Genomic DNA, 16268 nt, shown 5'->3' on the forward strand with positions numbered 1-16268 from the left:
CTTTACATAAACAGCCACCCACCACTGAAAACCAGACTGCGTTCCCAGCATGGCATATTTTCATATAAATTACTATCCACACCAGGAGAAAACAACCTTAATTTAACGCTCAAGGCGTCAGCAAAATTCTCCTCATTGGCACTAATATGTTGTTCAGTAGACAAAAAAGACGCTCTGTTTTAGACGTTCATCATTTTTAATTCAACGATTAGGAAATATCGAATACTTTACTGTGTTTCATGGACTTTTTTCAAATGGTTTGACATATTTGAACTTTGTATGCTGCTTTATCCACTTATAAAGTAATGAATCCTATATGATGTAACAATAGCTTTCTTAAATCTGAAAATGGGAATCCATAAGTTTGGCATGAAATAGGGTGCATTTATTTCACGCAACTGATCTCACATGGGGCCATAAGGGGCGTATATGTGTAGTAACAATATTTTTATTTTTATGCTAGGCCCATTACATTCATTCATTCCAGTCACAGCTCCGCAACAATCAAAGTACGTCACTAATAACAACATGCTTTCTTCTCAGCTATTGATCGTCGCCTACAACTGTTGTCATAGCACTAGCAATTAATTCTGTATAAAGGCATGTAAATTTTAGTTTGTCATTTAGTCAAGGATAGTCACGAAAAATCACGGTATAATATACGCCTGATCAGGGCCGTAAATCCCGGGGGGACGGGGGGGACTGGACCCCCCCCCAAAAAATCTGGAGCAAAACGATTTTTTTAGAAATTATCGTCATTTACTTTTAAAGAAAGGAATCCCCGGTAGCTGGGTTAGAACCTAATAAAGTTTAGCTGAGTTATTGCAACATACCTCAGCCACTATGTCATGGTGACTATTGCCAAGTGCAAGTCGACTATTGTAGATGGCTGTTTGCAGAGTGGTATCGAGTCGGTGACGATGCCCATGGAGGGGAAATTAGCCCCAAATATTTTATCCACCGGTCTCCCCTTGAATAAATCTCAAAATGCATGTAAGAAAAGAATCGTCGCCATAAATCTCGATAAACTCATATTACACATATTTTTATACACGCCTTTTTATAAAAATCCTTACTCAAAACCTAGGTCCTAAAGTTCCTAATTTCTGAACCTCTATTAGTCAAATTGAGGTACCAAGACCTCCATAATAGCTCCTTAATTTTAACTGCACAGGAACAAGGAACAAGGCCAGAAGACAAAGAGGGCAAGAAGTAAAATGAATTTGCGTAATTTACGCTAATTTTTAATCTGCGTAAAAGTATCACGGCAACAAAGAAGTACTTTTGCATTTAATATAAAGAGAAGTAATGACTAAACTCTTTATTATTAGAATGCAATAAATTTTGCCCATCCTTGATTTTTTTAAGAAAATTTACATTTGGAGCCCGAATATGTTCTTAGATACATCCTAATTTTTTTCGAATCCGATATGGTTTCAAGAAAAAAAACGCTTGCTCTCGAATAGAAACCACCTTTTCTTTCTTTTCTCCAAAATCTGTCACTAGAGTTTAAGCATTTCCCCAATATCCGTCACTAGACTCTTCCCCTTCCCAATTTCTCCCAGAAACAATAGTCTCTGTTCTTCTGAGAAACGTCGATTTGCCTATCCTGAACGGTATAGTATTTTGTCAAACTTAGTCAGGGAGATGCTTTTATAGCTATTTAGAAGGTAAGATTTCAAAAATTTCCTTTCACGTCGGCCCCAACCATGGTGGGTCCTCCTACATCACTTAATGTGATTCTCAGCCTTCCAGGTTTAATTTATTCAAGCTGTCTCTGAAAAATGTTATCAACTCAAATATAAAAAAGTCAACGTGCTAAGAAATATCTGTAAATACCTTCTATAGGGCTGATAAAACCTTAGTGAATCTACAATTATTTTTGTTTTTTAAGTCGTTTGCCACTCAAACTGTTTCCTTAACACACTCTATAAATTGCTTGGTGGTGCCATGACCCACTGCACACTTTATATTCATTCGCTCTGCTGACCCCCCCCCCCCCCTCTAATTGACATGACAGATTTACGGCCCTGCGCCTGATAGTCTTTTCTCTGGCTCCGTGTTCTCTGGAGTGGTGGATTTAAGGGGGGGCAACTAGGGGCAGTTGCCCCTCCCTCAACGAGTTGAAGCAAGTCTGGCGCCCCTTTTTTGGAAATTGTGCGGCCCTTTAGAATAATGAGAATCAGATTAAAAAGGTTCTTGGACCGGTAGGTTAATTTGCTTCAAGGATTGCCTCAAAGTCATGTTGTTTATTCTGAAAAGGTATCTGAAATTGTTGTATACAGCGTACTCTCGTAACCAGTTTTTGAAAATTTTTCAGCGCCCCCACTACCAACTGCCCCTCCTTCAAATTTGCTCTGGATCCGCCTCTGGTTCTCTGCACGTAAAATAAGATGCGACGCAAGTTGGGAAAGACACGTTAGTCGAATGGATGGATTTATTACTCTGGTCGTTGTTCCGATGTAAACTAAATATGTTTTAGCGGGGCTATTTAGAGAGTAGGGGTGCTTAGTATTGTATTTTCAGCAGGGGTGTAGTGCTAAGGGGCTTTGGCGGCTGAACCCCCTTGTTGATGCCGAAAAGTAGCCAATTTCTAGTTTTGCTATTGTTTTTCACAGCGTTTTGCTCAAGAGCTCACCTTGTAATTTGATAGCACTACACCCCTGATTTACAGTATTCAAATGCGCTAAAACCTTAGAGCTCTTCGGGAAACTGTAGCTGGGGTCATTCTAGCAGAATTACTATTCTAATTTTAAACCTGTTTGTAGTAACATGGGACCACAGAAAAAATCAACGAGCTCTTACCTACTCCCAGACAATTCACTGTGATTTCGGTGAAGGGTCCTCTTAAAAATGTTACTTTGCTGAGCTACCAAACCTACCCAAATTTCTGCTGTTCGCTGGGGACACGATTACTTTCTTTACGGTGTCCAACAAATATTTTTCGTCTGGACAACACAGCACACTAGACAATCAACCACAGGAAAAGCCAGCACCAAATTTTGGTCCATTGCAGTAAAGGGTGTCAAAATCTGGAACACCATTCCCTTTGAGAAAAAATCTTAGCAAGCCAAATAATATTTCAGAAAAAGCCTCAGTCAAACCAAGGTTATCGATAAATTATCATAAAGATTGTGCTCTAGAAGTAGGATTGCACAGAATATTAAGTTTTCAAGTGGCAACCTCGAGTTGGTGCAATCATCATGCAACAACTCTGCCTGCAAGAGCTTTGTAATGTTCTATTTCAAATATGAAAACTCAAATCGGTGGCTTGCATACATCGCCCTGATTCGTTTGTTTTTACGAATTATAGTGTGCATCCTCAGTTTTAGATGAGTGGCATTCATTTCTTATTTCACTTTCACTACCCCTAATCTGTATGATTTTCCAGACAGGTTTCTCTGCTATAAGCACTTTCATTTTGTTGTGGGGCTCCTCCCATTGTGCCCCCTTAGTCCAATTTTCTCTCTTGCTATAACGATAAACAATAATCCTTTTGCAAAGAAAGGCGTCCGTATTCCGTATTCCATATCCGTATTCGTTTGAATACTTTTCTAGTGAACCATGAATTTTCTTGAAGAGCAGACAACTTGTCAAAATATGACAATACAATAAGGGGTGAAGAAAAGGACAGAAGGTGACGGGTCAGAGAAGAAAGTCATCTTTTTCCTGACATCAAGAATGATATCATTTGTGAAAGGGTTTATACATCCAAATCAATGGCATCATGTTAGGACGATCCTCCATCTCCAGTGTCATGTTTATTGCATACAAATCCTGTGCCTTTCTTTAAAAGGTCAGGTATCTGCTTTTGGGGTGTATTAAACCACAGCCCAGATAACATGACGGTCATACAGCGGTAGACTATCAGGAAGGCCCATGAAGCAAACAACTAAAGTTTCACGTCTAAATCACACCTTATCTTGATTATTTCTCTGCAGAAGACATCAAAGGCTTAATGGTAAACAGGTCCACGTCTGATTACTTTCCTGGGCTCTACATGAAACGTTTTACTTATTACATTAAAATCAAATATTTTACGATCAGCGAAGAAATAGCGTGAGTCATCTGGCTGAATACTGGCTGATTCAATTATAAAGCTGAAGGGGACTAAAGGCAATCAGGGTAAATAACTTTTAATAATTGATAGGAACCAAGTTATAAAATGAAAGACCAGTTCTGTCTTAAGGAAACTTATTGCTCTCTGGCAAGAAGTTCACCAAGACATACTGGATTTCTTCATCCTAGTAAGAGAAATATCCGGGAATTTAGAAATATCAAGATTATATATTCCTCATAAACTATAAAGTCGCACTTTTCGTTTTGATGATTGAATTAATATTAAGTCTTTGAATAATAAATGGCTAGCGTGTGGCTGAATTAAAGAGTTTTCATCCACGAATTGATTGATACAAGCCAATCTACATATCAATAGTACGTATGGAAAATTACATAGAAAATGCAAGTACAAGACATTAAGGACTAAAATTCTGTTCCGTTAATTTGCACGGTTTATGAGCTAATTCCCAGTCATGAGCAACCTGAAATTTTCATCTAGCTACAAAGCGATAGAAGTTGGACTCTTGGATGGAACAACAATCGCGAGATCCATTTATAAGCAATCAAAGGCCTCTGAGCTGGTCGACAACTTGCTGCAAATGTTCAACGTTGTCGAAAAGGACTATTTTGGTCTTTACTACATGTCAGACAAGCAGCGTAAATGGCTGGAGCTCAAAAAGAAAATATGGCCTCAAATCAGGCATCTAGATCCCCCGTATGAAATCTGCTTTGGAATGCAGTTTTATCCGCAGAATCCTGTTCTCTTGCAAGAAGAAATCACGAGGTATCTGATGTTTCTGCAGCTGCGCAAAGACGTAATCGAAGATAGGCTTGTAATTACTGACAAAGATCGTTCTGAGCTTTGTGCCTTCATTTTGCAAGCAGAAGGCGCAGGTAATGTTTTCACTTGATCCATTTGCTGCTTGGATAAAATGTTAATTATATACATTTTATATCCACAAATACTTATAAGACAGAAATTTTTTCGTTATGTTAAGGAAAAAATTTCAATCTTAATAACAATAAGCATCTACAGCACAGCACTTAAGAAACACACTATTACAAATCGTGAGCGAGCAACACGACCAATGGTCTGAGTCCTGCCCTGGTCCTGTGACTAGCTAACATTTTCTCTTAGTATATTAAGCATGTTCTTAAAATAAGTACATGCACAGATTATTCCAAGACAGGCTTTTGTCTATAACAATGGGTCGTTTTAAAAACTGTGCATATATACAATTAAATGCTATCCTACTCTAATCAGCGAATGTAGAAAAAAAAAATTAAGGCTTTCCTTCAAGACATGGTTCTTATCAAAACTTTTGACAAGGGTGGCATTACAAAGGACCTAAAGTAAATCAGATGAGAGGTTACAAATTCTTATCTATGATGTTCGCCAGACTTTTGTATATATGGAGCGAATATACGTCAAATTTGCAAAGTTTGCATGCAGTTCCAAGGAGAGAAGGGAATGTATAGAGCCTTAGCAAACTATTTTTAAAATGAAACAAAACAATGTCGTTATCTACATATGATATTAAACATATATTTTTTTCAGTGTCGAACAGTGAGAGCTATCTCACAAAACACCGCTCTTTCTTTGTGCATCTTGAGAACAGTTCACCAGAATTCGAGGCAAGGATCCTGGAGGTAATTACCTATATTATTCTATCTCAAATTTGTGACTGCATGCAGCAAAGTTGTCATGTTATTGATAGTCCTCTTCTGGGATAAAGCAGTTATAGCTTCTTATAAGAGCAAAAATGTTTGGAAATGCTTTGGAAATGCTTAAAAATAAACTGGAAAAGTCAACAAAGGGTAGAATAGTAACGCGCTTGGACTTCGAGGTTTCCTAACAAGTGTTTGGAGTACGAAAAATGGGAGTAATTCTCGTGACAAAGGCTTATTCAACCGTTATCCTCGCGTTAAGTGAGAACAAAGAATTATGAAGCCAAGACACTGCGAAGTTTTGACCGGAAAGATTCATACTATCAAACAGAAAATGTAAGCCCTACCATGTTCCTTATCTGCAATATTTGAGACGGGCTTCATTGCATAATGTCGGTACCTTCAAAGGGTACCATAACCTATTTGGACAGAATCTCAAATGTCTTATTCCATATGAAAGCGCTCGCTGCACAAAATCCTTCGTACTGCGTATCTAGCCCACTTTGGCCCTAATGAGAACCAAGCTGAAAGAACCGTTTTGTTTAAATCAGTTTACGCAATACACATTGATACTATCTTTTCCAGATCCTCTACAATTTGTCAGGAATGGATGGCTTGCTTGCTGAAGTCAGGCTGATTGACAGCGCCTTCCAAGTGGCGCAGTATGATATTGAGCCGTATCCTGTTCGCTCGGAAGCATTTCCAAGCCTTAAGCAGTTAGGCCTAGTGCTTGCACCGCTCGGTGTGACGATATATCAAGGAACAACCCGGCTTGAAGTATTCAAATGGACAGAGATATGGAACGCTGGTTATGATGCAAAGGTATTTTGGTTGCGGATTTTTCGAGACGGAGAAAACAGTCGACAGAAATACGTCTTGCCCAATAGCCGTTTGTGCAAAGTTGTTTGGAAATCATTTAAGCATCATTTCAAGTTCTACATTCGCGATCATAGCATCCCGCCCAAGGTTGCTTGGGGTAGAGTGGCACCTACTGTGAACCGTGGAAATCTAATCGAAGAAAAATTGCAACAGGGACAAGTCCGGTCCTACATTAACCACGCCACCTCGATGCAAATGGGGGAGCAAAAGTTTGTACCGACAACTGAGTTATGACTTTTGAAGAAGTCAAGTTTATCATCATCAACAAAGAGTATAAAATATCTACAACTTATAGCAAAACTTCTCATTTAAATTTTGCAAACAGTGTTTTCAAACTTGTGCGAACAGCTCTAACAATGGCTGCTGAAAAATAGATTGACTACAGACCAAAACATATTGCATTGAAAGATAAAATCTTTTTTTACAAACTTAAAGGAAACGTTATTAATTGAAACGAGCTTTCGTTGGACAAGAGGATTCCTGCCTCCATGCATGCCTGGAAGGGTTTTGATTGATACTATATATAATAGTACACTGCAACTTGAAGAAACTGGATGTCTTAGTAGGACACTGACAATAGGTTTTGAATAATTTTAATATATTTGGTAAAATTAGAAAAATACAACGGTTAAACTACTCACTGTGAAGTGTTTGCAAAATGTTGTCAATAATCTTACAAAATCTTACAATAAGATTTAGTTAAAGAAATAATGTTTCTTTTTCTTCCGACAAAATCTGTTTGGCCTTTTTTAAAACCTCATAGGTCCGATCCCATTTCATACCCGGGTGTGTCATCGAGCTTATAGATACTGTCCGGGTGAATCCGGATATTTAGGCTGCCAAATCTGCGATTAAAGCGGATTTACGCCCTGGTGACATCATCGCGGTATACTATACCACTAAGCGTCGCCGTGTCACTGTTTTCTGACCTTCTTGTGTACCAGCTCTCTGAAGTCAGCCAAGACTTTGTTTTCTCTTTTCGAACGCTCTTCTCGGTTAAACATTGCTAGTGCACGCCTGAAAAAGCAAACGATCACGGCATATTATTAATTCAAGTCACGTTAGGAAATGAGCCTTGCAGTGACGAAATGTACCGCGCGGCGAAATGTTCGCGTTTATCTAAAGCATCGTTTATTCAATAATGGAGTAAACTCTACTGCGTAGGCTACCATCCCTGATTGAAAAACCCCTTTGAATATAAGTCCCTATGTGACAAATTATCGCGCAATTTCATTAACATATAGAAGCTTTCAAAAAAATCGTAATGGAGAAAAGCTGATAAGAAAGTTAAAAAAATATTCAATTGCGCTGATATGTAGGAAGATTTCTTCTAAATAACGCTTGACTATAACATTACAAGTGGAGAGTAATCAGGCCTGGCCGTTTGAGGCGAGCGATAGCTCGCGCTCGCCTCCACGCTCCCCTCGCAACCTGAGGCGAGCTATGAATTGCTCTCCTAAACAGAACATGAAGGAAGAATCGCTCCCCTAAAATTTCCTATTCAGAGAATTATGAAAACGCACAAGGGTTAATTGGTTTATTTTTGTAACAGCGATTTCTCCCGTCATTGCATTTTTTGCAATTAACTTTTTGCTTGTTGGGCGGTTTTTGTTATGATAGGCATAAACTTCGATCTATTTGGAAAAAGTAGCGATTACATTTGTAGCGATTAGAACCTTTCAATCTTAAGAAAACAGGAATATTTTTGGAAGGAAAGTCGAAGAAATTGGTAGGAATTGTAGATTTGGGATATAATAAGAGACAGCAGGTCCCTTCCAGCAATAGAAACAAAACTATCCCTCAAAGAGAACAAGGTACTCTGTCTTGCAGATTAAAAACGACAACCAAAACATGGAATTCCACTATCCAGCGGCATTTACTGAAAAACCCAGATTGGGTGAAAACTATAACGGCAACATGTTTGGCATCATCGTTCCATCTAGCAGTTTGTGAATCTATCTACTATATAAACATGACCAACCGCTTTTGTGTAGACAGAAGGAGTTCGTTTTCACCTTAGGACTCCGTTGGTAACATTTTCAATAGGAAAGCGGCACTGATTGGACAACCTCAACAGTCATGTGCTCGCGTTTTCTGATTGGCCTATTTCGATCCAAAACTGGGTATTTTAGCGTAAAGTTGTCCATCTTTGTTCTGACGTTTTATTCTCTGAAGAGTGCTAGACGTATAACTTCAGCTTGTTTTAAAAAAAATTTTCAAAGCCATTTTCAAATTCTGTACAACAAAAAGATTGTTTTGCAAGAGAATTGTTGTTTTTGTGTTGTGCCAGCTTTACATGGAACTGAAAAAGTCTGTTCTTTTAAATACTTCAAGTAAAGGGGGTGCCTAAGTCATGGTTAAAGCAAATACAAATTGAAAGAAGTAAAACAGCACACTCCTGACTGAGGCAATTACATTAAGGCAACCGACAGATACTAAAGGGGCTTATTAAGTCATCTGTCGATTGTCTTTAAAGTACATTCTATGTGTTACTGATTTAGCTCGCCTCAGCAAATGAGGGGAGCCATTCACAGCTCGCCTATAAAAATACAAACGGCCAGGCCTGGAGTAATCACCAGTGATTCAGAGTCGGGTGGAAATGTCGAGTTCTAAAATTCTCGCAACCCTAACCTTAACACAATTGGCTAGTCAAGCTAAAAAATGACACCATTTTTTAATGTCAAAAATGACAAAATATCTCACTTTTCATCTGCACTATAAACTTGGTTTTCTTTTCTCAAACGTACGGCTTCCATTCGCCGATGCCTACTTCCACTCATTACATAGCCAGCCGTTTCATAATGCTCGATTTCATTGCTTGTCAAACCAATTTCTCCACGCCGTGGGATACGCTTGCCCATCTTCACATACTCCGCCATTGCATCCCCTTCGCCAGGAAGCAATGCGTGTCCATAGCTGTACAAAGTATAAATAATAACATGATAAATATTCCTAATTCACTTAGAGATAAATAATTTCCGCTTAAAGAGCATGTGATAATTGCTCATTGATAAGCAAAATGACATGAAAAAGAACTTAAGTTTTGATAGATTGTTAGATTCAAATTGCTTTCAAACTTGATGTGAGGGTTGTTATATTACAAGCTTTGGGAATTATCAGAGATCTTCACTTCAACGGTATGTTTTTCTTTCAGTAAGTTTTTAGGACAATTCACATGCAACAATAACACAGCAAAGTGGTTTGTTAAAAGTAATGAAAAACAATCCAAAAAGTTAACATTACTACATACTCCTTAAGACCAGGCTCTTGAACTTCAGCGATAACTACAGGCATAGGTCCAACAGTCACATTCTTTGATTCTGTGAAAAGTAGCGATTTATCAGTAATTATGAGCGCCATTAATGAAGCAACATTTGAAGATACAAGATTTACAAAAAAAAATCTTTAACAAATGTTTCAGTCGGTTTTAGCACGTTGCAAAACCTTTTTAGCAACATAGACTACAAATTGGCAGAAATTACAGACAAGGACTAGAGGAAGGTCGTAATTAGCAGCGAGAACCCAGACCGAGAGCTTCATCGACTGGGAAAAAGATTAATAAGTGATAATGTCAAAAAGATGCACTTTTTGGGTCAATGCAAAGTAAAGGAAATGTGGCAGAACTCTGTAGAACTGTAAAGAGGAATGTGTCAAGAAGATGTAATATATTACAAAGTCTAGCAGCATTCTGCAAAATGGACTTCCTAGAAGTACATATTGGAAATAATATAACCTAGGCAATCGCCAGTTTTCTGAACTTGTTAACTGGGAGGAAAGGTGTTGCACTTTTCACCAATCCCTTTGTTCTGTTGAGGATCTTACTATATCAAGAAGCATATTGAGCTTTTTACGGGCACCTATTGGTCAAAACAAGCAACCAATCAAAAACGCTCTTATGCAATCAGCATCTGAATACAGATTGCAGTCGTTATCTTTTACTATTAAGGGCTATGGAACGTAAGATTACTTTCATTCTACACTAAAATGATTTGTTCTTTTGTACGGTTTTGAAATAACAGTATACTATAAAAAGCTATCAAGTTTCCGACAAGAGAAGTACGAAGATAGGAAACAGGTATCACATTACTGCAGTTGTACGTATTGTCATAAACAAATGAATCGTTTAAGTAAAAAAATTGGATTTTTTGCGGTTTAGAAATTATTACGTTTTGGCCTAAAAACTGAGTGTTTTCAATAAAAACTTGATATCTTATTTATCGTTTGAAACCTAGAAGTATATCCTGGTTTGTAAAGCAGATTTTGCAAAACCTGTAATGACACATTGCGAGATCATTCACTGTAAACTGATAATCATGCATGTCAGAAAAATGTTAGAATGCTAGCACAAATAAGTCTGTCGCAACCTTAAGGCAAGTATTTCTGCCGCAATGTGAGCGCTGTTAAATGGCACATACCTGCTTTTTCTACCCAGTCATCTTCATCTTCGCCCGCTTGTTCAGAGTCTGGTGAAAATATAATTTTCTATTGAACTGAGTTTGATCATATCAATATAATATAATATACTTCAGGGTGCCAAAATACCAATTCTCTGAAAGAGGGGACCAAAAGGACCAATTTTCTGAAAGAGGGGTGATTGCCGAGACGTCACTGCTATTCTGTTACAAAATCCAGAGAAGTATCTGAGAGATTTTCTATGCTTGTTGCAATTAGAAATTTTTGAAATTAGCATAAATTAGATAATAAAATTTAATCAGATTAGAAATAAAAGATAGGTTTGCAATTAAGGCAAAAAAATCATATCTAAATTAGAACTTAATATCACTCTGCTTTCATTACTACCTTGTCAACAGCGAAAGTCTCAATCAATACAAAAGGAAGGCATATTCACAAATAAATTGTTAAAAATGTTCCAAAACTCTACCTGAAGAATGTTCATTGCTATTATTACTCTCTTCTTTTCTTCTTTTTTGCTTTCTGCAAGAATATTTGGAAACAAAAACATGATAACGCATTTTGACAAAGATAACAATGAAGATTCAAAATATCTAAATGTCCAGCCAGTCTACCAATTCATATTTGATTTATTTACAGTCACAAGGTACACCTACAATTCTAGCCACCCTCTTTTCATCACTGACATCCAGTCTTGCACTTGACAAATATATGTATTATATAAAACTTAGTGGCTTACATGATATACTGAAGAGTTAAGAAACATATATAACATTTAACAATTGCAGTTTTCAATTATGATAGCCATACAGTGAAATTTGATCACAAGACAGAAGATAATGACTATCTTTGCTGAATGTTTTATTCTCAAAAATAATTTGCACTGCATGATAAGTAAAGGATCTTACTCTTTTTTCTTCATTTTCTTTTTCTTCTTTTTCTTCTTTTCTTTACGTTTCTTCCTTTTTTCACTTTTATGACTATCATTTTTGCTGTTGTTTTCTGCTGCTTGACATAAAAAAAACAACTTGTAGAAAAAGGTTGCTAGCTTTTGCAAAATAAAATAAAAAAGCAAAATAAAATTTACTGCCATAAAATAAAGTCTTTTTTATATAGCAAAACTGCTAATGGTAGATAAAATTTCATCAATCAATTGCACTTCTTTATTCTTAGCCTGCGAGGAATTTCTGTCATATTTTGGAGAATTGGCATTTACCATGGTTAGAGCTCATTTGCTTTGATTCTTTATCATCTTCTTCCTCTTCAGAGCTTGAGCTGCAAAAGCAATAGATTTTATATTTCAACAAATCAAACAAAAAACAAAACAAAATCGAAAAAAATGGAAAAACTGTAAACCAGAGTCATAATTTTATAGATGAGGTTTTGCCTCTGAAAATAAAATTTTGATTGGTTTTACTTAGAAAAAAAGGTTAAAAATAAATCGCTATCAGATACTATTTTTAAGAGACTTTTAAAAATTCCCCTGCCTTTATTCAAACACCACTGCTTGATCAAAATTTTTACATTCAAAAACTCTTTGTATTTACTTTCAAAAATACTTTAACTCAAGAAAAGTTGGGCCAACCTGTTAATTAAATCCTGCTAATATGTAATTTTAGGCATGACTCCCTACTCTTTATTCCTCCTATGTTTTATTTCTCTATTTATTTGCAGCCATAGAATACTAGGAAAAGGTGTAATGACCCATTGTAATAAAGCAAATTTTCTGGTGGGCCCCTCCAATTTCAGGACAGTTTATTAAAATGTCCCTTTTGAGTAACATGATATCAATGATTGTTAAAATCTAATTGCCTAATATCAATGCATTATTGATGTTTTCATATGAAAAAGATACACATCTTGTTTCTTATTGCCCAAAAAATAAAAATTTACAGTAGACCCTCCACACACTACTGAAGAAATGTAAGCTAGTTATTTTTCACAAAAATTACAGAAATCACCAGAATACCTTCCTATTTAGTTTTCAAGGACATACTGTTTGTGGCTAGGACAACACTCTCGACATAAGTTCAAAAAATTTTCAGATAACTAGGTCCTTTTCAGATTTTTTTAGTGATACAGTCTGATCGAAAAAATACTTTGCAGTATGGTATCAGGTATGTGCGTTTCTCTTGTGCTAAATCTTGGAACAGCATTCCAGTTGACATAAAAAGATCATCATCTGCTTTCAGTTTTCGTCAAAAGCTTCGAGCCTTTTTATTCACAAAATATAATCAAAGTTGATCCTAAAGTGATAAATATTGTTCTGTCACTCAGTCAATGAATAAACAAGATTCAGAACCATCTTAAAAAAAGGGGTGCTCTCTCCTTGATTAGTTTATCTATTGAGAGAGCTCATCCTAAAGAAATCCCCCTGCATGCAACATCTTATGTAAATTGTTATTTTTTGTGTATTATTCTTAGTGTATTATGCTTTTATTAAGATATTGTATGTAGAGGAATTTTAAAATATATGAACTGAACTGAAATGAACTGAACTGCAGTTATTGGGAGGCACACAAAAGAGCATATTTATTAGAATTTTCTGGCACACAGAGGAGCATATTAGAATTTCCCATTGCCAGACGAATTTGTTTGTCAATTCTTTAACAGCCAATTTTGACAAAATATAACAATTATTAAAAATTTCTTACTCGCTTTCTGGTTTTTTGGGAGATAAACCCCACACCTCTATAACACCTCTAGCTGCTATCATTTCTCTTTCATCTCTCCATCTAAACAAAAAATATGTCAAAATATACATTGATGGAAAATCAAATAACCTTAGGTAGTAAAGTCATAAAAAATCAGATAAAAAACTAAATTTCCAAGATGAATTTCCCCTAAGAAAAAGTTGCTTAACAAAAGAAAATACACGTATTCTGTATTCAAAATACATGTATACTTGAATTATAAAAGAAGAACTTCCAAAGGAGTTAAACCTGGTTATTTTCATTGAATTTCAAATTTTACAAACAATGCACATTTGTTAAACTCTCTCGGGCCTAAAGAGTGTCCAAAAGGGAAAAATTGAGAAAAAGAATTGGCTTATTTTGACATTTGGAAATCGGCAGCTGGGTATATGTTAGTACTATAAATTATTGAGAAAAAAAGTGCTGCGTTTTTACTTGTCAGTTACACAAGCATCCACAACAACATGTAAACAAACTAAACATTTATTTTAAATTGTGAGACAATGATCATTTAAAATATTCATTGCTCAGTTGGCAGTTGGGGATAAGAAAATCATTCACAGACTGAGATAACCAGCCCTTTGGATCCTTTTTAAAATTGCCACTGATTACAGGTATGAAACCTAGCAACTTTGAGTGATAAAAGTGGGGAGAATGGTCTCATTATTGTAGAGATTACCATCAAATACGATTTCATCGTGGAAAAAAGATGCATCTGATATACAATTGATATATAAAATTCACATTGAGTAACATTTTCAAGAAAGATATGGCAAGAAAGAAGTAAAAGATGCATAACACTTTAAATTTCTCTTCCATTCCAACAAAATAAAATAACAAATGACTACGTGTTCTTTACCTTTCACGCATACCCTCCGGGGATCCTTCTCGATAATATCTAAAAAAATAAACATTCAAATTTTTCATACAAACAGCATTCAAATTTCTAAAAAATAAACATTCAAACAGCAAAAAAAATAAATCATTTTAAAACTTTTAAGAATAAAAATAAAACTTATGTCTAATTAGCCATCTTATTTTACCTTTTCCATTTTTCATGAAACTAAGTAAAATGTTGTTAATGTTATATGATGCTAAGGAAACTCAAAGCGTTGCATACTTGTGTCGATCACCTACCACTCATCAACGCTTACCTTAGATAGTTATGTTAATAAAGGATACTTGACTAATAAAACTCCAATTTAACAAATCATATTTATCGCTACCTTTTTCTTTCTCTGTTATTCTGATCATGTTCGCGATACAAACGTTGTTTCGAGGATCGATAGTCTGGCGATGGAGACCTAGAAAAACTTCTCTCTCTTCTTCTGCGAGGACTTCTGCTTCGACTTCTTCTCATTGTTACAATATGACAACCCTTTTTCAGCACATTTTTCTTAATAAAAAGTTCAACTATAATTCACAAGAAGATTTTGCTCAAGTTAAGTTCGTTGCTGCTGTTTTTAGCCTCTTTTCAAAAACCCAACTCGAGGCAAAACCAAGGTAGCTGCCGAACAGTAAAGAAATAAACACTGTGAAAATAGTCCGTGATATTATGCCAGGCTATATCCGTAGAGAAAATTCGTGCAAAAAGCATGCATGTGCCATACAAAAATGTCTTAGAGGTATTATAACTGATTTATTCATCTTTATTACAATAACATAGATCAAGCTTTTCGATCGTCAATAGAGAAGTTAATAATAATTTAGATGATTTTATTATATTTTAGTTATAAGAGCCAAGGAAAAAGGTCAAAGAATGTTCCTTCGGGCTAGTAAAAGGGTGCTCCCGAATTGCAACTATACAAACACAAATTTGTTGATACAAATTCACCGATAAACACGAAGAACAAGTGGAACAACCCCGTAGCAACCCAGTGACAAGCGGAACAACCTAGTAACAACCCAGGAATAATCATAACAATCCAGTAACAAGCGGAAATATTAATTGATTGTTTAATAAATAACACTTGCCTACACGGGGACGTTTATACCATAGATATTCCATCATGCACCAAGAAGCACCGGTACTCCACCACCCCACCAAATGTTAACTTTGCGCAAACAGGGCTGCACTGACATTTTTGGGGCCTCAGTCCCAGGTATATACGAGGCACAAGCCTTGCCTGTTGGACTTTAAAGAATTAATCAATGAGTCGAACAAATACATTTTTACAGTGTGTTTGAAAAATTAGAATTTATTTGCATAATATTTTATGCTTAATAAGAATGCGTCCTGTATCACAAAAAACACCTTGATACTTCTACCACCTACTACCTGAGGTGGCACCATGGTTGCCGCAGAAGGGTTAGAAGATTTTCAAATATGAGTGATTCCAGTTCACTGGGAAATGAACTCTTGCTCTACTATGGTACAGGGCTGCACAGCGAGAAGTACGGCCCTGTGCGCAAACCCATTAAATGTATGCCAAATTACGTCAGTTTTTGCACCAATGCCAGTCTCAAAGCCAAAGTATGTTGGCGTTCCAAAATTGGAGATTGCAAAATTGGAGACGCAGATTCCAGTCTGGGTGTGGGGCAAGCACATACAGGCCT

General features: G+C 36.3%; 2 protein-coding genes across 3 annotated transcripts; one reads left to right on the forward strand and one right to left on the reverse strand.

Moving 5' to 3' along the window:
* Positions 1-2936: 2936 nt before the first annotated feature.
* On the forward strand, positions 2937-7024 carry LOC135684840 (FERM domain-containing protein 5). Its single transcript, XM_065200524.2, has 3 exons — positions 2937-4953; positions 5618-5709; positions 6313-7024. The coding sequence occupies exons 1-3, from the start codon at positions 4533-4535 to the stop codon at positions 6838-6840; spliced, it is 1041 nt and encodes a 346-aa protein (XP_065056596.1). The 5' UTR covers positions 2937-4532; the 3' UTR covers positions 6841-7024.
* Positions 7025-7168: 144 nt separating this feature from the next.
* LOC135684842 (uncharacterized) lies at positions 7169-15161 on the reverse strand. Of its 2 annotated transcripts, none has more exons than XM_065200527.2 (10): positions 14939-15161; positions 14572-14610; positions 13674-13754; positions 12236-12294; positions 11928-12024; positions 11489-11541; positions 11022-11069; positions 9857-9926; positions 9310-9522; positions 7169-7623 (listed from the first exon to the last, which is right to left on the reverse strand). In XM_065200527.2, exons 1-10 carry the CDS (start codon positions 15070-15072, stop codon positions 7521-7523), a joined length of 897 nt encoding a protein of 298 aa, XP_065056599.2. In that variant the 5' UTR covers positions 15073-15161; the 3' UTR covers positions 7169-7520. The 2 variants fall into 2 exon arrangements, with proteins under 2 accessions (XP_065056599.2, XP_065056598.2); XM_065200526.2 differs by having other exon boundaries at positions 11928-12027.
* Positions 15162-16268: the final 1107 nt, after the last annotated feature.

Source organism: Rhopilema esculentum, chromosome 21 (genome assembly GCF_057945365.1).
Source record: "Rhopilema esculentum isolate cy_ngs chromosome 21, ASM5794536v1, whole genome shotgun sequence".
NCBI lineage: Eukaryota > Metazoa > Cnidaria > Scyphozoa > Rhizostomeae > Rhizostomatidae > Rhopilema > Rhopilema esculentum.

Bases quoted from the DNA above. Each gene is read 5' to 3' on its own strand.
- LOC135684842 (XM_065200526.2), bottom strand. From the start codon at position 15,072: ATGAGAAGAAGTCGAAGCAGAAGTCCTCGCAGAAGAAGAGAGAGAAGT. The intron at 12,295-13,673 runs GTAAGAAATTTT...TTGCTTTTGCAG, and splicing joins CCCAAAAAACCAGAAAGCGA to CTCAAGCTCTGAAGAGGAAG. The intron at 9,927-11,021 runs GTATGTGCCATT...TACTTTTCACAG, and splicing joins TGACTGGGTAGAAAAAGCAG to AATCAAAGAATGTGACTGTT.
- LOC135684840 (XM_065200524.2), top strand. From the start codon at position 4,533: ATGAGCAACCTGAAATTTTCATCTAGCTACAAAGCGATAGAAGTTGGA. The intron at 4,954-5,617 runs GTAATGTTTTCA...TATTTTTTTCAG, and splicing joins TTTGCAAGCAGAAGGCGCAG to TGTCGAACAGTGAGAGCTAT. The intron at 5,710-6,312 runs GTAATTACCTAT...TATCTTTTCCAG, and splicing joins TCGAGGCAAGGATCCTGGAG to ATCCTCTACAATTTGTCAGG.